Below are 16,409 nucleotides of genomic sequence, written 5' to 3'. Positions count from 1 at the left end.
AATGACCGCATGGCTTTAAAAACTAGTTCCAATCTTAAACTCTTCCAGACAGTTGAAAAACTCATTTAATAAGACTTAGTATAGCCTTGATACCAAAACCAGACAATGACAGGACATAATAGGAGAACTATAAGCTGATTTCACTAACAAATGTAGAGGCAAAAATCCTAAAGAAAATATTCGCAAATTGAGTCCAGCAATGTATTAAAACACACACACCACGATCAAACTGGGTTTATCCTAGGAATTAAATATTGTTTCAATATTAAAACATCAACTATCATAATTTAATACATTAACATTAAAAGAAAAAACAATTTAACCATTTAAATAGATGAGAAAAAAGCATTCAGTAAAATTCAACATTCATTCATATAAAACTATTAGCAAACTAGAAATAGAAGAGAATCTCCTTAACTTGATGAAGGCCATTTGTGGGGAAAAAAAAAATACTCAACTGAAATGTCGAAAGCACTCCCTTTAAATTGGGGCCGAGACAAGGATGTTCACTATCAGTTCTTTTCAGCGTTGTACTACAGGTCCTAGCAAGTACAGAAATGTAAGAAGATTGTAATGTAAGAAGAAACCTTTTAAAAGGTAGAAGGACCAGAAAGGAAGAAAACTGCCACCATTTCAGATGATGCGATTATATAAAAAACTCAGAAAGACATCTAGATACATTATTAGAACTAATAAAAATTTAGCATGGTTGCTGGACCCAAAATCAACACATAGCAACAAAATATCTATAATCAGCAACATCCACTTAGAATACAAAGTGTAATTTTAAGAAATTTACCACAGCATTAAAAAATATGTAAAACTCCCAGAAAGAAAACTAATATAAGACATGAAGGCCTTTATGGAGAAAAATTGTTAAAGTTTATTGACAGATATTAAAAGAAAACCAAATGGAGAAATACACAATGTTTTTGGATGGGAAGACTCATTACTGAAAAGATATAAATTTTCTCCAAGCTAATCAATAAATTCAATACAATCACAAAAGATAATACACAAACTGGGAGAAAATACATACAACATGTTTAACTGACAAAGGACTGGCATCCAGAATATATAAAGAAATCATATGAATCAATGAAAAAAAAGACACACACCCAATAGAAAAATGGGCAAAAAAGACATGAATAGGTATTTCACAGAAGAGGAAACACATTCATGTACAAAAAAACACTCAGTTTCATTAGTAATCAGGGAAATGCAAATTAAACCCACAGGAAGATACTATACAATCGCCATCCAATTGGCAAATACAAAAGATAGTCAAGGGGCTTCCCTGGTGGCACAGTGGTTGAGAATCTGCCTGCCAATGCAGGGGACATGGGTTTGTGCCCCGGTCTGGGAAGATCCCACATGCCGCAGAGCGGCTGGGCCCGTGAGCCATGTCCGCTGAGCCTGTGCGTCCAGAGCCTGTGCTCCGCAACGGGAGAGGCCACAGCAGTGAGAGGCCCGCGTACCACCAAAAAAAAAAAAACAAACAAAAAAGATAGTCAAGATTAAGTGTTTGCTAAGATATAAGTGTTTGCAATGACACTCAACCACTGGAGGACCTCAAAGAGCTGTTGTTCATGTGGGCTATAGTTACCAAAATTTACCATATTAGAAATTAAAACAGGCATTTTCGAAACAAAAATATATAGGTACACACTTGATAAGCTGTCAGAGTGATGATGTCATCATATATCTGGAAAACATTTAAAAGTGAAAAATGAGAGTGAAGAGGACAAATAATGTCTAGTATTCTTATGAAAATGCTTTTGCCCTCACGGACTCCCCTGAAGGGGTCTCAGGGACCTCAAGAGTCCCTCGACCATACTTTGAAAACAACTGCCCTAGAGAACTCTTGCACATGTGCACCAGGAGACATGTACAAGGATTCACTCATTCCTCAAATATTTATTAAGCATCTACCATGTGCCAGCATTGTTCTAGACATTGTGAATGTGTTAAACAGACAAAATCAGACAAAGAAGACAAAATCCCTGCCCACACGGAGCTTACACTGTAAATGGCAGAATGCTCACTAGCAGCATCATTCAGAATAGCCCAAAACTGAAAACAATCCACATCTCCATGAACAGAGGAGTAGATAAATTGTGGTACAGTCATACGATGGAATACTATACAGTAGTGAAAAAGATGAAATACACTTAATGCATAAACGTGGATAAGAATCTCGGAAACAGTGTCAGAAAAAAGTCACAGAAGAATACATATAGCATGATACCATTTACATAAAAGTTCAAAAACGGGTATATCTAAATAATATATTAGGGATACATAATATAGATGGCAGGGCCATAAATAAAAACATGGGGATTATTACCAAAAAATCCAGAATAATGTTTACCTCGTGTGGTATGTGGGGAGGGAAGACAGAGTGGGGGTAATTCTACACATCTGAGGGTATTCTAGTTCTCAAGCTGAAGACTGAGGACATGTGTGATCATTTTATTTATTCTCAACAAACATTGTAAAAGAAAAAGGATATAAGGTTACGTGATATAACTTCATCAACAAAGAGAGGGAACATCCGATTATTTCAGCCACTGTTCTGCATTGCGTATCAGGCAACTATTGTAACTGGTGGGGAAGAAGTACATGATAATATGGAAATAGGGATGAGTATGGGCTATTCTTCACAGAAGTTAACTAGGTTCCCAGAGAGTTAGGATCTAACGAGATGGCAGTATTATAGCACTGCTCTGCCAAGTTTGTTCGGCCACTGGCATGATCCTGGTGAGTTGGTTATGTTGTTCATTGGGTATATAATTCTTTGTATAAAGTGGAGAATGAAATGATAGGTGATAGAAATCACAAAATAAACTGAGACACTGCCTCTTTACTGAATTCTATGGACTTCCAAAAGTACAAATTCCCTGTGGCACATTCTCCTAATAGTGCATTTATGTGTTAAGCAATCCAAACATACAGGAAGTGCATGGTGGCTATTGACTGTTTCTCCACGTTGGTCAATAAGAGGTGGCCAGGTTGGTCACAAGTGTCATAACAATTTTGCAATCATATCTTTGCCAGGGTCATCACCAGCAGTGCCATTTTGCAAATTAAACAAGGCACAGTTAAGGTACATTTTCACCTGATTCAGGGGATTAGCTATACATTTTGGTATACAATTTAGAAATTTGGAAAAAAAAGATCTTGAAACATTGGATCCATCCCTCGTACCCAACAAGGCAGGCTAAAGTTATTATCTTGGGTTAGGGAGGTGGTGCAAGAGGCAGACTAGGCCCGGCAGCAAATGGCTGGCAATACATGCTCAGGAAATGGAGAGCAGACAGTGTATCCTTCAGGTCCAATCTCTTCAACTAGGTTCCAAACATTCAGAAAATTCCAGACATCGTTGTGCTATTTTAAAAATCCTAGGCTGCTTGTTACAAAAGACCCAAAATCTTACCCATATGTAAGCTGGAATGGACAATGCCACCAGGAGGTGCTAAACCGCTACTGGCAGCAGGATGATTTTGGATCAAGCAGTTGGCGGGACCTCCAGAGCCCTGCCCCCTCTCTTACAGGCTACGACACCTTAAGTGGCACACCCACAACTTTGTTAAATTGGATGTAATTATTATACCTGTAGCTTTGTCCTCCTTCTCCAATAAGAAACAGAGAAATAGGGAGGGAGCTTTTCTCAAGCTCGTAGGGAACTTTCTGTCCATCTTTTCAGAGGAGGAATGGATAATCCTCTTGGTCAGAGGTGGACATTTCTTGGACCATGATGACTTACTAGCGGACAGTTACTCTATGCTCAAAAACAAACACTAGATGCTACCTTATATAGTTATAGAAATAGAAGATATAGAGATCTATTGTGAATAAGGAGGCTGGTAGAGCTTTTTCCTTCATCATTTGGTTTATAGAATTAATTGTTTCTCCCCAGAATGTTGTAGTTCATGTTTTTCCAGGCATGATTTTTAAAAAGTCTTTTTCTGAGTTACAGAAATATATAAGTATAAGGACTCCCAACTATAACTGGGAAACTTGGAAAGAAGGTGTGGCAATGTCATCTTGTTTTCCAGTAGTGTAAGAATCCTTTGTCCTGTAAGCTTAGAGGTGACAACAGTGACCTGACAGACCCCAGTGAGGTTCTAATGCTGGTGCTCTGTGTCCTCCAGCAGCTCCCTGTGCTTACATATTAAATAGGTAGGTAGCTTCTTCTAAAGTTAGACAATTGTCCATGGCTTTCCTATATGGAAATCAGAGACACTGACTTTGGAAATATTTTTAGCTCATTTTCCTGATCATCCAATGTTAAAAATCATTATCCAGCAATGCCCACCAGTCTCACTAAATTCTCAGATCTTTTTAGATCAAAGAATTCCTCTTGAGATCTATACACACCCATATTAAATCCCTTTTAGCCTAATAAATATGTGACATATCTCTTACTCATCCCAGAACTTCTCTTAGGAACCTAAGTAACAGCAGGGTAGGGTAAGACAAAGGTTGAGCTTTTATTTCCTCCAGAGGCTTATTAAATCTGCTAAAATCTCCTTCCCTTTCAAAGCCTCCCTCTCACTTTGACCCAATTTGAGAAGGGGAGTGAGAGTATGGAGAGAGATGTAAAGGTGCAATTTTCTTTAATCATTTGTTAAAACATTCAAGTAGCAGCTAAATGGCTGATATGGAAGAGAGATAAAGAGCCAGTCTCTGACCATCTGGCAGAGGGAGAGGAATAACATCGCTAACACTAACGAGTAAGGGAGCAAGGGCCTTTAGGCTGCTGTGACAGAAGACTGAACAAAGGACAGTGGGGGCGTAAGAAAAAGGGGTCAAATCTACCTAGAAATGAAGTATGTCAGGAAAGGCTTCAGCAGGTTGGTGACCTTTACCTAAATCTTGAAGATATGAATGGGGACAGGTGGGAGTGGAAAAGGGAACTGCAGACAGGAGGAGGTGCATAAAAAGAGCACAGTCCAAGAGAAACTTTAAAAATGTGAAAGTGTCAAGGGAGTGGTTAAAGTTTCAAATGACAAGATTAAGTACAATGAAAGAATTCAATGGATTTGGGAAATGAGACCTTATCCCTGACCTCTGCTACAGCCATTTTGATGGAGTAGTAGGACAGAAGACCGGCTGCTATGAATTAAAGTGAAAAGCATAAAGAAAAAAAAAATTCAGAGTAAAAAAGACCAAAAAAAGGTGACAACAAATTTAGTCTGTTTCTTGGAGCCATCTGCTTTTTTACTTTCAAGTATACTAGTTTAGTTACAATAAAGGTTAGATAGGCTTTACATTTCTATCAGAAAATGACTCCCAAACACAATCCACTAAAAATAAACAAGTTTTTAGACACAGTTCATTCTTTATGAGCCTGCCTATATCATTTTAAGTGAATGATACAACATCAGCATTTCTGAAGATTTACTCTGCCACCACTAATTTTTCTTCCATATAGTTCAAAATAAATAACACCTGTAATTGCTTATAGTAGAAAAGGTGCTTTATTTTACATGTCATTGGTACACAATACATAAAACTGCCTAAAATTAGTCTTGGAAAACATAACCGTCAGTTATACCTTAAATGGTCAAGGACCAAGTCTATTTTGTAACCTACTTCATTTATGATCAGATGACTACAGTAATTTTAAATACTAATAATCTCTTCATATCCAATGTTACAAGTTATTTTTGTGCTACAAGTGCTGCAATTTTCAAAAATAAAAATATCTCCAGTTATAGTAGACCATATATCTAACTGGAACAAATCTTTGCTAGCCTACAAGTCTTTGAAATAATGGATCAACAGTTTCACTTTCTTACAGATGATTATATTTATGCAATTGGGTTATAGGGCAGGGGGCCCTCATACATGCAATCGGATTATTTCTGTTTTTTTTTTAATGCAGATAAAAGTGAGTTTATAATACCCTATTTCTAGTTAAGTTGCCAAACAGTTTACTAAACTAAAATGAAGCCAACACAATATTTTAGAAAACATAATTCTAAGAGCATGCAACAGCAAAATCGTTTTATTACCTATGTGAACCAAATCTGCAGAGTCCAGGAAGAGGACTATGGCACAAAGACTTGTACATCTGAATTACTTATCCAGCTGGGAGGAGTAAAGAAAGTAATTTAACTCAGGGTAAATCCTCTTGTGAAAGATACCTGCATGTTATAACCCACTGCTACACAAAGGGATCTTCACTTAGAAAATGTGCAAATCATAAGAAGCTAAATGCACTTCTCTTGTTACTTATCCCAATCCATTCTATTCATAAACACATAGCTCAATGATCTCTTATTAACTATTAATGTCAAAGCCACAGAGATTTCCTAATGGCGTCTTTCAGTCACCAATCATTTATCAAAGAGATAAATGTGATTACTACTTAATGTACAAATGTGAAAAAATGGTAAGAAACTGGGCTGATTCTCAAAGTAAAAACATTTGTTATTTTAACAAATCCCTTGGTATAGAAAGACTGCCTTTCTCTCTAGAAAATAAGACATATTTTAGAACCACAGGTTCATATTCACCTCCTAGTCTAGAAGAGATATTTAAACAAAGTAAACTAAACAAAATATTAAGTAGGTATAAATGTACACACTCAAACAAATATTCTATTCTTTGCTTAAAGTCAACTTATTCCTTGTCATTAAGAGAAGTGCTTCAAGATGCAAATTGTTAATTAATGCAGAAAATAAAGGGTTAAAAGCCAGACCTTTTCCTAATAAAGCAAATAGATCATTAAAATGATTGGGCTTGAAACACATACTTACTATAACTTTCCATTCTTATTCTTTTTATAACTAAACGCACACATATACACAACAAACCCTAGCATTTAATATGTGCAAAATTGCTTACCATTTATTTTAACTTTGGTTAAGTACTTCTTTAGCCTATATCAGACATATTATGGAAGCTACACAAATGATTACAAACATAATAATGAGGTAAGTTAAAATTCTACTAGTGCAAAAAGCAAGCATATGCCAGAAGCAAAGCATATGAGTTAAACAAATGCAGAATGAAGCTCTCACCAAGGGAGGGCTGGGATAACAAACCAGAGAAGCTCCTTGTAAACACTGCTTGTAAAGTACACATTTAAAGATTAAGGATTCATAGAGCCACAAAAAAGCTATTCTAACAACACCACAGTAGTGCATTTATTTTACCTTTAGAGTTTGGAAATCACTCATTACGTGTCTAACAGTTTGCATATTTTCTTCAAGAGAAAATTAGTGAGACACATTAATTACAAATACTGTAGTATAAAAATCCCAGTTCTTTACAAAAATTATATATTAAAATATTCTATACACTTTTAAATTAGTAACTGGAACATACATATATATCAATTCTGCACAATTAAATCCATCTTTGCTTGGAGTATTATACATGAAGTTTGAGGACATAGCTACTCAGTCAACCTAAACTGGCATAAGGTTACATGGTATAAAACGACAGACCTGTGCCCCTGCAGTTACTGCAGCTCTTAGTCTGAAATATCTTTTCTGCAATTATTGCTCTGTATATTCATTCCAGAATCGAATAGGCAGTGGAACCATGAAATGTCTAAAAGGTTTAAAACAAGTTACCTGTAGCAGAGTATCCATAATGCCTATATGCATCTTTAAGGTTGTAATGGAACCTGAGTAAGCTGTCTAATGCTTATATTTCAGTTGTAAAAAAGTTTATACAATTTCAAGGTAAAAACAATGCAAAAATAAAACATTTAGAGCATTTACAAAAATCTTACAAATGTTTAAAACACTATTTCAAAACTCATGTCCAGTTAAGGTGCTTCTTTCTTTCTTCAGTAAGAAGGACATACTTTAACTTTGAATTTTAAACTATGAACATTTTAATTTCAGCAAAAGCAAAATTAGATCCATTGAGACAGATGTTAAAATGTTTAGGGATATACTTTACTTCTGATGAACATAAAGAATTTTACTGCTGAAAGGGACCTTAAAGGTAAACTCTTTTAACTCCCTCATCTATTAATCAGGAAATTGAGGGCCAGATAAGTTAAGTGCTTTGGCCAAAAATATATTCCAATATACCAACCTGGTATGAATCAAGAAAACCCATTATTCTTTTTGTATGTTGCCATGACTCTTGGAAAATGATGAAAATTCAAAAGCAGATTTCTGAACTTGCCTCTTTTTTAAATTTCTTAAGCTCTGTGCTAACTGTAGATAAAGAAATGAATCAAATGGCTACTAAAATCAGTATTACAAATATTATCCAGTAGAAGATAGTTGTTAGAGGACCACTGCTCATATAGAATAGTTAGAGGGAGTACTCAAAGACAGGGCCTTTACAATGTAGAGAACATTTACTATATAAGACAGCACAGTGTACAACAGCCAGTTACTAGAATCATCTCAATAACTCTAGGATGACTGAGTTACATGGCCTTTATAAAAGATATTGGAGTAATAAAGCCTTCTAGCTTTTATCTTAATTTTACTATTTTCCTTTATAAAAGAGCTATAACTTTAAGGAAAAATTCATATACTAGTTTTCAGAGAGGCTTTACTTCTTTTCTACTTTTATTTGGATCTAGAATTGAGCAAATACATTTTAAGAACAACTTACAAACTCAAATTCATAACTGCTAGAAATACAGTCAGAGAATACTCTTTTAAATGACAAATCTCCAAAACCAGTTACTAATAAATAATCATCACAATAGCTTCAGTTAAAAAAAAATCAATTTAAAGGTGCTTTTTTATTGTTACCTTGAAGCCATCGAACTTGTGTAGCCGGTCCATATCCCTTTTCATTCTTTGCTGATATCCTGAACACAATGGCAGGCCTGGATGTATAATCAATATGTGCATTTGCAAGTTGCCCAGCAGTTACTATACATGATGTCTTTAGACCACAATAAATCCTCATAAACACAAGCTGACTTGGATTATCTTGTATTTGTGCTGTGCGGATAGCCAAGTAGGCTGAATATTCCAAAATATTTCCAGAAGGTGAAGTTGGAGGTTCCCAGGAAAGATGGATACCCTCAACACTCTTGAAGAGCAGGGGAAAAACAAAAACAAAAACAGGTAAAAATTCTGAATTTTCTCTAATATCACTTATTATGTTGAGTCTATCTTTAGAACACAAGATGCTTTTCACTAAAGTAACTGCATTAGATGTTGCAACTTTTATTGTTGATTTTTAAAAACTAACCTTAATTGGATCTACAGTGTTTAATTCATGCCCTTTTAAAAGACATAACTAGGCTTAAAAGTCCGCCTGTACTACCCCAAGAAAGGGATTTTTCTTATCTGAAAGCAGACCTTATCTTCTCTAAATAGGGGTAGGACCTTAGAATAAAATATAATCCAATTAAATGTGTTCTATTAAAATTCTCCAGCACAAAACTTTTTGGTTCCATAATAACAAGAACAAAGCTAATATTAAGAAGCATAGGGCTTCCCTGGTGGTGCAGTGGTTGAGAGCCTGCCTGCCGATGCAGGGGACACGGGTTCGTGCCCCGGTCTGAGAAGATCCCACATGCCGTGGAGCGGCTAGGCCCGTGAGCCATGGCCGCTGAGCCTGCGCATTTGGAGCCTGTGCTCCGCAATGGTGAGAGGCCCGCGTACTGCAAAAAAAAAAAAAAAAAAAAGAAGCATACACAGATTTCCCTGACTTTCTAAAATTTGGATGCTGTAATTCTGCTTGAAATTTTGGTCCTTAAAAATATCATGAATGATTAGAGAAAAATATTTTTAAAATTTTCAATCTATCCCTTTTAGATACCTCTCATTTCATCAGACACTAACAAGAATCTCTAAACTGATAGTTTTACTTCATGTACAAAGTTTCAGTAATTTAAATCATTAAGTCTTGACCTGATGTCTCACCTTTGAAATTCGGACTGCAGAAGGAGCTCCAGGAAAACCGGGAATACAAGTTTTAAATTCACTGATTTTGCTGAAAGGGCCTATTCCACAACCATTGATAGCAGCAACCCTGAATCTGTATCCTGTGCCTGGAACAAGATCTTGTTTCTTAAGTAAACTGTAGTCAGGTACGTCTGCATTTCCTATCTAAAATGTAATATACGCAAAAGTCAAAGAAAAGATGCAATTAATTATTTTTTCATTAAATGATAAAACTTTTAAAGAATGAATTATGTTTTAGGGTTGTAGTTCACGTTATTTATTTTCCTCTTTCATATATGGAATGAACCCCCCCACCCCAAAACAAAAGTAACTAAGCCCATAAATTGGTGATTCTCATCCAGAGGAAAAGTGCCTTTCCAGTTGAGAATTACTGGTTATAAAAAGAAATATAAGGGCATTCTGCACATGAAGAGTATGGAGATAGAAAAAAACTGACCACTATAAACAAGGTAACAACTATCTCCATGTAAACTTAATGTGGAGTAGAAATCTCAGAAAATTTACTGTCAAACAGTCTAGCCAGGAACAATACCCTCTGGACATAGGCTAGCAAACTTGATAGAAAAGGAATGACTAGCACGTAGTACAGAGCGTTTTAATAATTAATATTCAGCAGATGCTGAAAAAATGTTAAATTAAATAACTGGACTGCATACTCTGGGTAAGAAGATCATAACATCTACAACTTTCAAACAAGTTTTATATATTCTCCCTAACTCTCACTACACCACTGTGAGACAGGTAGTGCCAATGTACCATCCCATTTTTTTAAGGGAGTTAGGTCATGTCCATTTCACAGATGAGGAAACTGAGTCTCAGCAAGGTTAAACAAGTGACTTGTCCAATGTCACACTGTCAAGTGCTGGAACTAATTATTCAAATTCAAGTTTACTGGCTCTAAATTTTATGTTCTGTTCTTTCTTTTGGGAAAAACAGATAGCTACTAGGCCCTTAGATAAGGATATTTCCATGTATATGAAATCAAACTACAGCTAGAAATTTTGTTAGGCATAATACCAACAAACTATTTACTAAGATATCTATTTTTGTCAAGAATTGGAAGAATTCAGTATGTAAAAGTGAGACACCAGAGGTAATATTAGAGAAACGAAAATATAATGATAAATGATATATTCCCCACTAGTAAGATCTTTGGGAGGTTCAAACTGAATATGTATTTCTTTGGCAATTCCCTCTCTGAGATTTCCCATTCCGGAAAAAAATTAGTTCAACATGCTTTGGAGCTGTTATCTATTTCATAATTCTTAGAGGGTTAATGTCTCATCTATATATATGAGGTCCTCTTTAAGGGACTTCAAAATTAAGGGAAAATTAGACTATATTCAATAGTGTAGGGGTTTTAAAATTTTTTAAACTGTGAAATTAGGAATAAAAAAAGTTCTAAGTAAAAAAATGTTCTTTAAACATTCTTTAAACACACCAGGTAACAAAACTAGACATATTTCAAAAAATCTTTATCTGTACTGGCCAGACCATATCGTTTATGACTCAAAATCCAGCCCAGTGATTCTATGAGATTTTTAAAAATAACCTGCTTGTGATATATTATATAAAAAGAGTCTTAAAAAAGAATATAGGGGCTTCCCTGGTGGCGCAGTGGTTGAGAATCTGCCAGCTAATGCAGGGGACACGGGTTCGAGCCCTGGTCTGGGAGGATCCCACATGCCGCAGAGCAACTAGGCCTGTGAGCCACAGCTACTGAGCCTGCGCGTCTGGAGCCTGTGCTCTGCAACAAGAGAGGCCGCGATAGTGAGAGGCCTGTGCACCGCGATGAAGAATGGCCCCCGCTTGCCACAACTGGAGAAAGCCCTCACACAGAAATGAAGACCCAACACAGCAAAAATAAATAAATTAATTAATAAACTCCTATCCCCAACATCTTAAAAAAAAAAAAAAGAATGCAAGATAACTATATATAGAACTCTCAATTATAGATTGTAAACAGATCTCAATTTCACTCATTCAAATGTCCTGAATCAGGATTATTATTTTAAATCTCATTCTTGAGGCTTATAACTAACAGTGTAGAAAGTATGTCAATAGCTACCTTTGAGATGCTTTGCTTCCCTTTTGGCAGCAAATAAAACTGGCTCACCAAAGCTGTATTATTTTTAAAAATTCCTACATCACACCACTGTTGTTCTCCTGCTTTCATTGTGGTCACTGGATTTGAAGGAGTCTCTTTCTAATTTCAGAGAAAGAAAGATTTATGAAGACTCTTAATGAACATACAAGAAATTTCAAGATTTAATAATCCATGCAGTGATCTACAAGTAGGTATATGGGTAAACACCACAATTAATAGCTCATACGTAAATAAACTCTTAACATATTAGGTTAACTGACAGTGAAACAGGGTTGCCAATTCAAACATAGGGAGTGACGGGCATTCTCCAAGTCAGTAGCTCTGTGCTATCAACCTAGCTGGAGTTAGCATGCTTTCCAATCAGTGATACGTTAAAATGCCAGCTGTTTTATAGAACACTGTCATTTCAGAGACTCTCTCAGAAAATGTAATAATCCCTTTAATGTGACACTACAACTTACTCCAAAAGGAGCAAATAAGGAAAAATTCATTCCAAGCTGGCTTATTTCTAGATTCAAAAACAACTAGCAGAAATTCAGTGATCTTTGCACTTGAAATACCTGTGATTCTCCAAACCTAAAAGGAGAAAAAATGTTCAAAACTAAAATGCAATTTGAATATAATTTATTATATACTAAAGAGGAACAGATTAAACAGTTTTACATTTTTACCTTGCTTTAAGACTAATAAACTTTCTCTACCTTAAGCTACTTTTAGTGATAAGTGAATTATACTTATCCCTGGAACTAACCTTTTTAAGCCATCTTCTTTATAAATGAGACACTGTTTCCAGAAGCTCAAAACAAATGTGCACTTCAGTTATTTATTTCTGTCTTGAATATATAACAGCAGAGGTACATGCTTATAATTCACATTACTTGTTACTCAGGCTATCACACATGACAAAGTGAGCTAACCAGAAGAGTCTTTAAGGTTTTTAGAAAAGGAATAGCTTTTAAACTTGTTTTCATTTTAAAGTTGTAAAAACTCTCTTCAACAACTTTTATAAAACAACTGGCTCCAACTGAAATAACAGATACCACTCTGGCTGATGCATTGCAAAACAGATTTAAGAGATAAAAATTCATCTTAAGAATTCTTCTCTGAGAAGAGTCTAAGAACACTGGGACTTAACATTCTGGAAAGGTGAAAGCTGATGAAGGTAAATACACAATCAAAAGCCATAAAATCATGACTGAAAGAAAACTAAAACTATAGACTAATCTTGAAGATTCTAAAAGGTAAATTTTAGGTCAAATAAAAACTCTTGCTCATAGCAATACAGTTAAAATAACTGAGAATTTAAAAAATAAATTTACAGATATATACAAACACATGTATTCATCTAAGTGAAACAATCTATACTATTTGTGAGGCACATTCCTAGCATTTAAATTTGGTACCAGGCAGACTAATTCTGGCCTTCCACCAAAAAACCCAATGTCAGAGATTGTTGGGATACCCCACAGGTATGCCTGACTCAGTATTGCAATATTCTGTTGTTCTCCTATTAAGTAGCTAGCAATAAAGCCATTCAAGTTTTATGTTTTATGACACGTCCTTTTACTCTTTAAACCATTAATGTAATTTCAATATATATACATATGTATGTATACACACACATTTCTGATTATGAAAGTAACATTTTATTACAGAAAAATCCTGAAAGCATAAAGAAGAAAGTGAAAATTATCTCTGGCCCCACAACCTGAAGAAAGTCATCTAGCATCGTAGTGCAGACGTGTGAGGACTCACGTAAGAGTGTGAATGTACGCACTGTGTGTGTTTTTAATAAAATTGGGAATGCAGTATATATATTATTTTTTGTCCACAGTTTTCCACTTAACATTATACTGTGAACAGTTTCCTCTTTAACCCTTCACTTTTCAATCTATGTCAAATAATGACTAGAGGATACCCGAGTCTTTTCCTGAATTTATGTTGAAGGTGCTCAGCATTTAAAGCATATTTAACCGTCTGTAAACATATATCATCTCCAGGTAATATACTTACAGAAAATGGCATCACTGCAGCATGTGCCTCTACACGGCTGATCTTAGTTGCAGGTAATGCACATGTTTCATCAACTAAAAATTAAACAATTCATCAGATAAGACTTACATAATCACTTATCAAACAGACATATTAAAATATAATTTATAAACATACAAAAAATCACAATAATTGGAAATATGGACCCTCTAACTTGAACTAATTCACAAAGTTCATTTTTCAAGGATTTGATGACTAGATGGAACTTCAGAGAATGTTCACCAAACATGAAACACAATTCCTATTGCAAAAGAATAAAAAGAATTTACAAAATCAGAAATCAATCAAGCTGGGAGAATTGTCACTCCATAGCCTAGAACTAATCTTTTCTAAGGAAAAAAAAAAATTTGCAGAATAAGTTCATGGTAGGAAAGATACATTCTGATTGTATTACAGTGTGTGCTAATTTAACTATTTTATGTAAGGTAGCAGAGAACATATTATATAATGATTTTAACTGAAATGCCTTATCTTTTTATATTTGATTCAATCCAAGATGAAATGCAATTCCCATCTAAAACAAATACGTTTGATGAATTTATATACAAAAATGGTTCAAAATACAGTATGTGAAACACATTTCAAACCTTCAGATTTGGTACTGAATGTTGTGAGTGAAGTTTCATCTTTAACAACTGCCCCATTTGTACTGGATGATTCAGTTTTAATGGTCTGCTGGGTTACCATAGTTTGTGCGTTGGAAACAGTACTGGATACAGAAGTTTCAGGGATTACTGTTCTTAAGTCCAGGCAACTACTTAGAACACCTATATTTGCTGAAGTGTGAGGACCTAAAATTAAAGGGAAAGGAATAATTATTAACATAACACCTGCAAATAACTGCTGTATCTTGTAGTTCTTGTCACCCAATTCTTGGCATTTTCAATTTTAAAATCATAAATGTGAGCAACACGAAGTCAGTCATATGACTTAAACCATTAGGCATAAAATGTCTAGAAAAATAAAGTGCATTATAGCCATAACAGATTTACAACTTCTCAGCTCCTTCTTCCATTGTAAACACTGAATCACTGTTCTTGAACTCTACTCAGTCATAGATCAAATGGCCTTTCCTCCCATTTTAGAAAAAGAAAAAGGTGATCAGGCATGAATGCCACCAATTTTCTGCCTTCTCTTGTCCTAAACTAGAAATGTATTTATGATTGTGCCCAGCCCCTCTGTCCTTTCTTCCATTTCAGATGATGACTTCTCTCCTAAGGAAGTTTAATCTATTCTCTTGTGCTCTTGGTCCCATTCCTTCTGCATATTTTGGGACCCTCTTTTATCAATCATTCCTTTCTTATTGGGGTTTTCAAATTCTTCTTCAGTAGTTTTGGCCCTCAGTCTATAAACATTATAAACAAGTATTCTCCAGTTACCATCTCCCCTCGCTAATTTCCTTTAGAGCAATCTCTACTTCCTTGACCTCCCCAAATTTGATCCATCACACAACTCTAATGAAACGGCTCTGACAAATGTCAAGGGATACTTATTTCTAAGGGATTCTTATCTATTTTCATTTACTTGACTTCTCTGCAATGTAAACAATCCTGACCACATACTCTTTTTTGAAACTGTTTCTGTCTATGACTTGTATTCACTCATGCATACATCATAAATGCATAGTCATAAACAGCGATGCCCACTATACAGGTAAAAAATATGATACCAATCTTTTCTCCTAACCTTCTTGGAATGTCTTTTCAATCTCTTTAGCTGGCTTCTCTTCTTCAAATGACTCTTTAAATGCAGGTGTTTCTAAGCCTTTTCTTTTCTCCCCTTGCATATTTTCCTGTTGTTTTAGCTACCATTCACGAATTATACATCTCTCAAATACATGTCCCAGGTGCAGTGCCAGGTCCTGAGAATCCAGCAGTAAACAAGTCAGACAAGGTCCCTGCTCTTACGGAGCTTACATTTTAGATACTCTTAATTTCTAAATTTATACTTCCAGCCAAGAACTGCCTCGTAGACTCCAAACCTAAGTATCCAACTGCCTATTAGAAATCTTTACCAATATGTTCCTCAAGTGCCTCAAAAACAGTAAGTTCAAGGTTGAACCTATCTTATCCCCAAATCTGTTCTTGCTCCTGTATTTCCTATCTTGATGAAGAGTATCATCAACAACTGAATGTCCAACCCAGAAAACTGGGAGTTATGTTCAACTCATTTTTATTTCTCATATCTAACCAGTTTCCAAGTCTAATACGTGTTACTTTCTAAAGGTCTCTGAACTGATGTATTCTCTCCTCTCCATCCCACCCACTGCTTTAGTCTCTATGCATCTCTTGGAGTCCTAAAAGAACCTCCTAACGAGTCTCCCAACCATTTCCTATTATAACTCT

General features: G+C 35.4%; 1 protein-coding gene across 7 annotated transcripts in view; it reads right to left on the bottom strand.

The window, feature by feature from the left end:
- Positions 1 to 1,684: 1,684 nt before the first annotated feature.
- Positions 1,685 to 16,409, bottom strand: part of HCFC2 (host cell factor C2) — a 47,901-nt gene continuing 33,176 nt past the window's right edge. The window contains exons 11-18 of one of the 7 annotated variants that reach the window (XR_010835896.1): positions 14,652 to 14,855; positions 14,026 to 14,099; positions 11,974 to 12,111; positions 9,864 to 10,049; positions 8,739 to 9,024; positions 7,167 to 7,216; positions 6,021 to 6,096; positions 1,685 to 1,705 (exon numbers count right to left, since the gene is read on the bottom strand). Coding sequence is in view for 3 of the 7 variants with exons in the window: in XM_067010003.1 (XP_066866104.1) it covers positions 6,085 to 6,096; positions 7,167 to 7,216; positions 8,739 to 9,024; positions 9,864 to 10,049; positions 11,974 to 12,111; positions 14,026 to 14,099; positions 14,652 to 14,855 (950 nt within the window). In the remaining 4 variants the exon portion in view is untranslated. Of the gene's footprint in view, positions 1,706 to 5,207; positions 6,097 to 7,143; positions 8,187 to 8,522; positions 9,025 to 9,863; positions 10,050 to 11,973; positions 12,112 to 12,763; positions 12,846 to 14,025; positions 14,100 to 14,651; positions 14,856 to 16,409 lie in introns of those variants that run through there. The other 6 variants (XR_010835897.1, XM_067010003.1, XR_010835899.1 and 3 more) reach the window with 6 other exon arrangements.

This window comes from Kogia breviceps, chromosome 12 (assembly GCF_026419965.1).
Source record: "Kogia breviceps isolate mKogBre1 chromosome 12, mKogBre1 haplotype 1, whole genome shotgun sequence".
In the NCBI taxonomy this organism is placed as follows: domain Eukaryota; kingdom Metazoa; phylum Chordata; class Mammalia; order Artiodactyla; family Physeteridae; genus Kogia; species Kogia breviceps.
This window is presented reverse-complemented; position numbering and strand designations above follow the sequence as displayed.